Source organism: Limulus polyphemus, unplaced genomic scaffold (assembly GCF_000517525.1).
Source record: "Limulus polyphemus unplaced genomic scaffold, Limulus_polyphemus-2.1.2 Scaffold1117, whole genome shotgun sequence".
In the NCBI taxonomy this organism is placed as follows: Eukaryota; Metazoa; Arthropoda; class Merostomata; order Xiphosura; family Limulidae; genus Limulus; species Limulus polyphemus.
Window position 1 is genome coordinate 27,201 of NW_013666727.1, and position 11,815 is coordinate 39,015.

General features: G+C 32.9%; 1 protein-coding gene across 1 annotated transcript in view; it reads right to left on the reverse strand.

Moving 5' to 3' along the window:
• The window catches only part of LOC106462198, a gene marked incomplete at its 3' end in the record, with an annotated part of 79,544 nt that overhangs the window by 26,184 nt on the left and 41,545 nt on the right, over positions 1-11,815 (reverse strand). Inside the window, exons 6-9 of the mRNA XM_013922098.2 lie at positions 7,808-8,182; positions 5,870-6,024; positions 3,594-3,975; positions 1,681-1,852 (exon numbers count right to left, since the gene is read on the reverse strand). Of these exons, the coding sequence (XP_013777552.2) occupies positions 1,681-1,852; positions 3,594-3,975; positions 5,870-6,024; positions 7,808-8,182 (1,084 nt within the window). The remainder of the gene's footprint in view (positions 1-1,680; positions 1,853-3,593; positions 3,976-5,869; positions 6,025-7,807; positions 8,183-11,815) is intronic.

Below are 11,815 nucleotides of genomic sequence, written 5' to 3' on the forward strand. Positions count from 1 at the left end.
AAAATAATGTACTAAAACATTAAAAGTAATAAGTCCAAATCTGTAGCAAATATAAATATTGTAATCATTTCTTATAAATATGATTTCCTAATGTAATTTTCCAAGATATTAAAGATCATAATGCAAAAAAACTAAATTTATTAAAAGTAATAGGCTTTATGTTTCTTAAACTACCTACATTTGTCAAAGTATTTATGAATTTTCGAAAATATTCGTCCACTAGTTTTATTGTTGGAATGAAATATAGCAAGACTTGCATTGCCTACTAAGAAAGTTAGTAGCCGGTAGTCATCGGGTTAAGGGATATTTGTGCTAGCCATCCCTAATTTTGAAGTGACAGACTAGAGGGAAGGCAGATAGTCAATATCACCCACCACAAACTCATGCACTGCTTCAATCGAATAGTGAGATTTAAGAATCACTCTTATAAAGCACACAATGATCCAAAATGAATAATAAAAATTATTTTCTGGCAGTAACAGTGCATAAACCATTACAAAAGCTAACCCTCCTGTTATAAAAATAAATCGGTCTAAGCTGAAGATGACTCCTACTCTGCCAAAATTTATATTTATGCCCTCTAATCCTATCATTCTCACCATTAATTACAAAAAAATATGATGCATCAACACTATCAATTCCCTTACAACTATAAATACCTCAATCAGATCCCCCCTAACTCTTCTTTTTTCAAGAGAAAACAATTTCAGATATCTTAATTCATATTATAGCCTTTCCATCCCAGGTATCATCCTAATAGCCCTCCTCTGAACCCTTTCCAACAATTCAGTGTCCTTCTTAAGGTAAGGAGCCCAAGACTGAATGCAATACTCCAAATGTGGCCTAACCAATAACCTATACTATGAAATTATATCCTCCTTAGACTTATGCTCAATATTTCTGTACATACAAACTAAAATCCTATTTGCCCTGCTATTAGCAACAGTACACTGCTTGGATGACTTAAGAAACTGATCAGCTAGAATACCAAGATATTTTTCTTCCATAAAACTGGAAGGTTATTCCCATCAAAATTATACTCAAAATTCAAATTATGATATTCTACATGCACTTCCTTCCATTTATTATAATTAAAAGCCAACTACCATTTATTTGCCCAACTCATTAAATACTCCAAATTCTTTTGTAAAGCAGCAGTATCCTCCTCACAGACAGCAACATCCAAAACCTTAATATCATTACCAAATTCAAATAGTTTATTGACCATCCTTCATCTATGTCATTGATGTAAATCAAAAACAGCAGATGTCTTAACACTGAGCCCTAAGGTACCCTGCTAATGACATTAATCCAGTTTGACTGAACTACAATTATAACAACCCTCTGCTTTCTTCCACTCAGCCAGAATTCTACATTTAAAGGCATCACAGATCTCTTATTGCTCTGTCTCGTGTGGCTACACACTGCTTGTCTCTATAAGAAGATCGATTGACACAGGTGATCAGTCATCTATTTAATAGACGGGAATCTCGTTTGTTATTGGAATTAATCAGACAAATCGTCCACCAACTAAGGGTGGGTATGCATCTCCACCCACTGAATCAAGAAAGAACTCTTGATGTTTGTGAAAAACTACTGTTAAAAATATTTTGATATTAGTCCTAAATAATTTGTTAATTCCTCTTGAAGTTACCAAGAAACTGTAGAAAAGATTCTTACTTATAGAGATGAGCCAACTTGTCCACTGTATTGACAGACATTACTGAATGAAGATCATTAAAAGAGTATATGACAGGATCTAGTCGGCAGAACTTCCTCCAATGAGTGTAACCTGCAATTCCATGGTCACGACCTTGCTGAATAACCATTGCTGCCAAATCCATACCAGACCCTAGAAAAATATTTTATCCTATTAATCCTTACAATAATGCCCTGTACAATCCTACAGATCACCCTAATATACTGAACAGAAGTTTATAGGATGTGCAAGTAACAGAATTAAATCCTACAAGTTTAAAGTAATCAATCAAATATGATGTCATAAGAATTAAATGGGAATAAGTAGAACACTACAAGATCTTAACAGTTTTAAAAGGCCAGTCTTGTGAATACAAAATAAAATTGTACAGGACATTCAAAATCTTACAGAACAGCATAAACTGGATTTAAAAATTCAAGATATTAGCAGGACTATAATTTCAAAAAAATTTTAATTTCTAGTTTTCATAAAAAAATTATTAGAATTTCACTTCAACATATACATATACACACCTTATAGGACATTCTCTAGATGTACTTACAGAATCCCTAAATGATACTGAAAATAAATTTAACAGTGTGTGTGCACTTTATGTCACTTCTTGCTGTCACTTCAGAGCAAAATTTGCCAACTGCCAATTCTGGGATTAAAATAAACTAGAGAAAATTTATAAAAACCACACAAATATACACTGAAAGAAAATAAATAACATTTTTAATATTATAACTATGACAAAACCAAACCTCTCATAAAATAATATCAATCACACATCCTCATTCTTTTTTGGCAAATCAAATATCTGGTGATAAGTTATATAATATGAAAAAGCAAATGATTGGTCATCCAGTCTATGTTATATATATAGTGATCACATTCAATCATGTCTTATTTATCATTATGAATTGAATCAGATTTTGAAGTGATTCAACTCGTTCATAAACCACAGCTAAACCTCAAAGATGATACTTGAAAATTTTACTCATGTGAAAAGTCTTGAGATAAATGGAAGCCAACGAATCCCAGAAAGCTGTTGCAAATCGACTTCAAATGTCTCAAAGTGTTCTCAAAATAATATGGAACCATTTCAAAACCACTGTTACAATTGCTCAAATACCTGACAAAGCCAACCATTGCCCATAACATGAGCAAAAATACTTAATATTTGTTAATTCTGGCTCACTGCATAATTATATTAGATAAATAAAACCACTAAAGCAATTAAAGAATCAACTTATTAAAAACCTTAGCACAAGCCTAATGAAATAATTAGACACTTAGGAACCTAGACTTACAAAGGCCTACCATTTACTACGATTTGATACTTATTTCTGAATGAAGGAAGAAAATCAAGACATTATGCTTTAAATGAACAACATTTTCCTCAGTCTAGAGCCATTCTCTTGAATCTAACAAGAGAGAAGTACAATAAAATATAAATACTATCTGATATTCTGAAAATAAAGGTATATGCACATGATTTCTTAACTTGCACTGTAACTGTTATTGGTACTACTCTAAGAAACAATGGTGAAACTATTATATCTGAATGCTTATGATCTGTTCCAAAGTATTAAAGTATACATTTCATAGCTCTATCTCCAGATTTGGAAAAAAAGAGTATTATAGATTTCTATACACACAACAGTAATAGCTGTAATCAGTAAATACTTTTCACAGTCAAAAAGAATATAGTGTTTATCCCCAACCAGTGTTAATTAACATTGTTTTGATTTTTTTGTAGTTAAGGGAAAACATATATTTTTGAAAAGTTTGGGGATAACTTTAATTGATTTAAAGTTAGACACATGGGCAGTACAATGTTAGCTTTATAACTCAGAATATAATGTACTGAAGAGAAAATGTAAGAAAATACCTGGTTTACTATCAGAGAAAAAACTGTTGGTCATTTCCTTGCTGATAAATTCATCTCTCCTTTGGGCTCGTTGACTAACTAATCCTAATAAGTACTCGTTGAATTTATTGGGTTCATACATATCTTTTGGGTCAAAAAAAGTTTGGCTCATTGGGGTGGAGCCCAGCTTATGGTAATCCTTGGAATAACGGTCAAACTTAGATGGCATCATAGAGTAGAGGAAACTCAGAACTGCAGTGCCCACAGCATTGGATATTCCTGGATTGATATTTATATCATAGCCAGTATAATAGCCACTAGCCTGGGGTTGGAGGTCATATTTATCAATCAGTTCTTGACCCAGAAGAGCAGGTAGAAGCTCATTGTAGGTGATATGCTGAAGCTAAAAATGATTACATAAATTAGGCATTCATTAAGAAAAGCATATAACAGCAGTTTAGTTATTTGATATGTGAAAACCATATATTAGGAGCAGCTAGGTTACTTTATAAGTATTTTAAATGGCAAGATAATGAAAATTATGCCTTACTTGAAGGAGTTGAAGCTTATTTACCATACAAATTATAATGAATAGTCTCACAACATGTGTAGTATTTTGGCATATTTTTCAATAGTCACAGTATGACTTTTTCTGTTTAGTGCTATGTCCGTCTCACCATTGTCAGTCAAAATAATAAAATTCTGGACAATTGCTCAGACTATTTTGTTTTTAAATATCTTTTGTACATTTCCAGTATTGTAAACAAGAAAAAGCTGGATTTTTTGTCAGTACATACTATTTATAAAAAAAAACTACAGGTTAATATTTATCAGCTTTTCAATCTATAAAATAACACATATATTTACTGTTAAACATAGTTGAGAAGTTCAATTCATCATACATTAAAAGATTTTATAAACATATATTGATTCTAGTGTTCATCAAACTCAGGCTAAACTTTAAAAACAAAATCCCATAAAACTCTGAATATCCAAAACAGAAACAAAACATAAAACCTAATCAAAAATTGTCAGTGAGAATTATCTTAGAAAATATTTTTAATGTACTGGTTCATTTGAAGCCTCTATTAAAACATGTGAAGATGCTTGCATTGAGATTTAAAATTACTCAATTTTATAAACTGATAAAAACAAGATACTAGATGAATAAAAAAACATCACAACTATAACAACATGATGAATACAAATGTCAGACTGGTTAGTTTACAACACATACTATCTCTAGTAAATTATTTCCTTTTTATTACATTTTCATAAATTTTCTGTTCATTGCAAAATTGTTTTAATTCAGTTTATTTTTACCTTAATATACATTAATTTGTTGCTGTACTATCTGTATCTTCCGCCCCCTGTGGCACAGCGGTATGTCTGCGGACTTATAATGCTAGAAACCGGGTTTTGATACTCGTGGTGGGCAGAGCACAGATAGTCCATTGTCTAGCTTTGTGCTTAACTTTAAAACATACAAACAAGAAAGGTATATTAAATTAGTTGTATTAATATCGGAGTTAAATTTTAACTCTGATTTTTGTCAGTACATATCACAGGTTGTCAGCACTTGCTACAGGTAACTCAAGTAATGCAGATGACAATATAACATGACAGTCGCATGTTCTTTAGAGAAAAACATATAACTGTGATTATAATATTGCATCCAAATAAAAGACTGCACATCAGAGTCAGATAAATAGGGTTATGGCTATGAATGTTAAGGAACAGAAACTAATAAACTGCTTCAATGCACTTCCCATGCTGTAACAGTCATAGGAGCAAACTCTTCATTAAAGGACAATATCCACATATACAAGACAACTATCAGCACACTACATTTACGCAAGTGTCCCTACCCACAATCCAGTCTACACAGCCCAGTACATTATAAAATAATCACAAAGATAGGGTTAATAAACAATATACAAAATACAATTCATAGGTTTTTAAAAACCTGAAGCCTTTCATTCAGTTCAATTCCTACAATCAATATAGACTTATTAAATATGTGCAAACTCTGAGTTTTTTAATCACTGAACTTTATCTTAACAGTTCAGATAGGCAAAATCAGAATGTAATGGCAATTCTCTCAGAGTACAAGCATAGTCCACCAGCTGATGACACCATTAACTTATTGATACTTGAATTTTTAGAATCTATTCAACTTGCCAAGGAAAGAAAAGAAACTTACACAAGCTGTCCAAGTCCTTCAGTGAAATATGTAAGAAAAATCCAAACAAAATAAAACTCTTAGTTCTTTTAAGCAGATAAATTATTTCACCTACCTCTGCTATGACAATCCTTCTTGCTTCTTCGTACACTTGGTCATCATCCCAGTGAAGGTTCAGAGCAGACAGAGAATTTGCTATACGATTGTGTTCTCGAACCCAGATTGTATGCATTACCATGAGTCCTGCATTCTCATTCACACGAACATCCCCTAAATTTTAAACACAAATACAAAATAGATTAACATATTACAACTCACAAGACAAAGTTAAACAAATTTTGATTACAATTAGTTTTTTTTTAAACAGGTAAAGTATCATATTAATCTTAAGCTTTTGTTATTGATCACTGAATGCTATTACAATCTTCGTTAGTAACATTTACTTTACAAATTTTTCTGTCTGTAAATTGTGTCTACATTTTTTTCTTTTTTGCATTTTAATATTAGAATCAGAATAATATTGGTTTAAAATATTACAAGTTATATAAACCGAACTGTTAGATAACACTATGTTTAATATATTTGAACTTGGGTGATTAAATAACTAAGAATAAAAGTTTTCATGTGAATTGACTGTTATTAACTAATCAATGATTAATCCTAGAGCTATTGGTGGGGTTCATTTTTGTTATTTTTTATTTTGGACCAATGGAACAATTTTTTTTTTAATTATATACATACCAAATTGCATGTGAGTCCAAGATTTTATCATTAACATATGAGTCATGCAAGAAAATTAAATTAAAAATACCATCAATATTGCAGTTAATCTCATTAATAACTGATGGACTCCCCTGTCTGTTTTACGTAGAAAATTATTGATTTCACCGAATTTATTTCTGGTCAGTTCTTTATACTGAGTGTTATAACAGGTAAAAACATATAACTACTTAATATGGTGTACTATGTGAATCCAATTGGTAGTGAAAGGTATAAAAACATAGATAATTCGAGGGTGTAGAATTTTCTAAATAATGAGCCAAACCACATCCTCAAACAATAGTCAGTTACTTTGACATACTTCTAAAACTCAACAAAAATGTTTGATTGATTTATAACTTGACTACTTTTAGGATGAACAGCACGTGGTAAAATGTTTGTAAAACTGGTTATACCTGATTCATATTCCACTTTGAGAAGTTATTGAGAAAATGATCAAGTAAAGTTAACGTAATGTGGTTTCAGGTAGCGTTTCCTTCCTTGATCCCTTGCCAATTCAGAGAAAACTGAATTTTTGTGGTTCTTTGAAGTCAGCATTTTAACAGAGGCTAATATAGAGCATCTAGAACCATGTTTTCACCTTATATTGAAAATCAAACTGAATGTGGCACTACACTTTTAGAAGTCTGAAAGTTATTATTTAAGGATCAAAATAGCTGTAGCCCAATCAACTTGCATTTACTTCTATGACTACTGTAATGCATAAATATGTATATATAAAGTCTGCTTAAATTATGTAAAATATTATAAAATCAATTCCTGGTGAGAGAATCAGTTATTTGCTTCTCAGGTTCAACAAAGTGTGCCGAAATAACACAAATTGTTAATAAGTCAACAATCAATCCCAGAAAGCACATGAACAATCTTAAAAGTGGTCAGATAAAAGCTTGATTAACAAACTGATATTCACCAATATAGTTGACATACGTGCTGTTTTGGCTCAAGTCTTTTTCCACATTATTATAGTTATTATTCGATTTCAAATTGTTTTATGCTATTATAAAGATGGACATATTTGTCACTAGATAAATGCATTGCTATTTTGCATATGAAGTTTATCTTTTCATGCTTTGTTTGTTTTGTTGTTTGTAATGTATCTCAAGCTACTATATGTCTTTAGTCAAATCTAGAATAGTGAAAGTTTGACAACAAGATCAAAGGAGAATTCAATGAAATATCCTGATTGGTTAACAGAGAGGATTTAACATGAGCAACTACCTAGTGTACAGTGGTAGTTTTTGAATAAAACAGTAAATAACAATACCAATCTTACCTGCAAGAAAACATTGAGTTCCACCAGAAGATCTACAGTCTTGAGTTTGTTGTTCCCCTGGCATGAGTTCATGTCCTGATCGTCCCCGCTGTGTTTTCAGAGTCCCCTTTCTAAAGGCTCTCAGTATGTTAGCCTCATAAACAGATGCTCCATAAATAGCAGAACCATCAATGTATGAAGTCACTTGGTTGATCTGCTCTCTTGCTCCAAGAGTACATCCAGTTCGAGGTGCAGTACAGGAACGAGTATATTCAATGCAGTTTTGACCTCGCTTTCCAAAGACAGGATCTTTCTCTGGGACACGTACTGGATAGCATTCAGGGTGAAACTCACTCAAAGCTACTTCACAACATTTTAGTCTGTGACCCTGATATCCTGAAAAAATGGATAGCACACCTCAAGAATTACTTAATAGCTTTTATGTGTAAATAATTTCTGTTTGATAGACAAAATAACAAAAGCAATACTTTTCTTTTGGAATTTGCCCCAAAATAATGAAAGTATACCTTCTGGAAGAATTCTGGGATTCTTGAGTATGTAGTTAATCATAGAAAGAACTTTTTCACATGCATAATTTTGTGTGACATAAAAAACAGAAAATACTTTGTTCTAAACACACACTCAGTCCATAGTTAGAAAGATAGAAATTTACTGGAGAATCACTGAAATGGCCATTGGCTAAATTTTGAATGACAAAGAGTTGATCGTGCAAGGTAACAGACATTTTCATTTCACACGAATAGAGCATAGAGTACAAATAATGATCTTTTTAAAACTAGTAAAAAACTCTGAAGAAGATTCTGTTATTAAAAAATGAAAAACTCTCAAATTAGAAACTATCATGGAGAGTATGTTTTCTTATAGCAAAGCCACATAGGGCCATCTGCTGCTTCCACCGAGGGGAATCGAACCCCTGATTTTAGCGTTGTAATTCCGAAGACTCACCGCTGTCCCACAGGGGGACTTATCATGAAGAAAGACCTACCTTTTGAAAACGTTCACATTATAGTTTCTTATTTTTGTCTTTCATTTGATTTTTCTAACCCACACATTTTCTTAACATAATGACTTGTTCGTGAAATTGAAATATTTTGTAGAAACATGTTGTATATAATCATATTATTTCTATTACGTCAACATATATGCTAACCTTCATTTTAACAGAAAGATCGCTATAAATACAAAATTTTAACTAATTTAAGTCTTGTACTTTTAACTGTTTATATTGTTGTAACCTATTCTATCATTGTTCGGTTCTTTTCGATTATTTGGTGAAAATAATACGAAGTCCAGTTCACGTGACAATAACGAATCAGTTTGTTTCTCCCTATAACATTTCTACAAGCTACATTTGCGTTGATACAAGTCTTAAATACTAGGCCTAACTTCAAATACATATTGTTACGTCTCCGTTCGTTAGTTAATTTTCCGTAAATTCGTTCCGACGAAACTTTAGCGACACAAGTCCTTTCGTAAATAAAACTGGTTTATTCTTTCCGAATACAACTTTACGATACACTTAATTTCAACAGTCGCTCTGTAATAAACGCTATAATTCTCAACGAACTTCTCACGTGCTTAACAATATTCTCTCTGACTGCATTTCAATTACTCATTACCTCTGTTGTCCCGTCACGTTGTGAACGTCTTATATATACAAGACTAACACATATCTAGTAAATGCTAGGGCATTCTTGAAGGAACAGGATATTTCTAGAAACAGGTGGCGTGATACTAGTCACGTGACCTCGCTGACGCAACAATATATTTTTGAACATAGACCAAATATAATGTTTCAATACAAACTGAGAGACTTAGCTTTGATCGATAAACAAACATGTAACTCACTGAGTAACTGAATAGCAGAAAATAACTTAGAAGTGATATATCTTACTGAATTCTCAATAACTTCTCATTGATTGGCACTGAACTCAATGCTTCACTGATTATCGTATATATGAGTAATGTACGTATCAAGATCTTAGTAGAATTTACTAGATCTTAACCCTCTGAACCTTATTTGTTTGTTATGAATTTCGCGCAAAGCTACACGAGGGCTATCTGCGCTAGCCGTCCCTAATTTAGCAGTGTAAGACTAGAGGGAAGGTCATCACCACCCACCGCCAACTCTTGGGCTACTCTTTTACCAACGAATAGTGGGATTGACCGTCATATTATAATGCCCCCACGGCTGAAAGGGCGAGCGTGTTTGGTGTGACGGGGATTCGAACCCGCAATCCGCTGATTGCGAGTTGAGTGCCCTAACCACCTAGCCTTGCCTGGCCGTAAGCATCTTATAACAAACATCTAAATTAAGACAATGAAAATAGACTTTACAACAGTATATTATATTATTGTAATGTATGGTGCTGCATTTCAGTTTTACTGAATTTGCAAAAAACCATTCTTTGGCTGTCATAACTTAACCAAGGTAACTCTAACAACTTCCTAAAATTAAAATTGTGGATTTTATATCTAAATGTATTTAAAATTAGCATGTTTAATGGTTTTGTTTTGAGTTTACTTAGTGATCTATATTAATAAAACGGCGTGTCAGTGAGTCTCTGTGTGACCACCATAACTCCAAGAAGAAAGAACCTAGAAAGATGAAATTTCCCTGAGGGTTTGCACCTGGGTATTATTACTTATGTACGTGCGTGCGCATCTTTTTATGCGAAAAAACACATAAAAAGAAATGTGACCACCATAGCTCCAAGAGGAAAACCTAGAAACCTAAAATTATGCACCCATACTAAATGGACCCTGAGGGTTTACACCTGGGTATCATTACTTATCTTACCCACGTCCGTGCGTGCGCATCTTTTTAATGAGGCAAGCTAATGAAAAACCGCATAGAAAAGAAGTGGTTCCTTATATTACAAATCGTAGATATAAATCACAGACAGACAAGCACGCGCATGAGCATCTTTTTAATGACGCAATCTAGCGAACAACCACATAGAAAAGAAATGGTTTCTTCTATAACAACTTCTAATATATATAGAAAAGCCAGTGCGTTTAGTAACAATGCGTTCCAACAATGGCTTTTATATCATGTTGCTTAGCAATAAAAGTATAACCTAATATTGTTATTAATAGGCTATGTGCTGAAAGTATATAAGCTACAAAATTGAAAACAAATATTTGTTGTTTTCTAATTTAGAGGCTCTGTTAATTGAAAAAGGTTTGTTTTTATTTTTTGTTTTATTATTTAAGTTTAAAATTGGAGGACAAGTCAGAGGGAAGGTTACTTTTATAAACAGATCATATCCCGTAAAGGAGCAACAAAAGTATATAGGTTATACTTTTATGCTAAAATAGGTTCAGAATACACACACTGACATAATGATCTAGAATAAATCAACTTAATAACCCGAGCGAGGCCGGGTACTTTTGCTAGTTAAGTATGCTTTTTACAAGTTTCAGCTTTTACAGTAAGATCTGTTTTTAGAGCAGGTACTTGAGAATGATCGCACCAGTGATCGAAAACGTCGTACCTGCCCTAAAAACAAATATTACTTACTGTAAAAGCTGTAACTTGTAATAAAATATATTTATATTGTTTGTTTTTAAGAGCAAAGCCATATTGGGCAATCTGCTGTGTGCACCGAGGGAAACCAAACCTTGGGTTTTAGCGTTGTAAATTCTTAAACTTACCGCTGACTCACAGGGGGACGAACACTTCCAAACGAGTTGCTTACTTTGCTATTGACGTAAGGATGTTTTCTAGCATTGTGTGAGCTGATTGTGTTATAAGGCTCTTTGTATTTGTCATACATATCATTTCTTAACCTATTGTTATGACAGCGAAAGTCACGCGACGCTGGAAGCATATGCGCTGGAGTTTCTCGAAGGATCATGAATTATCGAGGAACTCCGCGAATGTCCTAGTGTTTGCCAGGCGCCCTCTTTTTTAGTATATAAGCCTGGCGAGAAAAACCAGCGCAAAATAGGTCAGAGTTAGATAGATCGGAGATATGGATAATTGAGTCAAGCGAACAGTAGGCA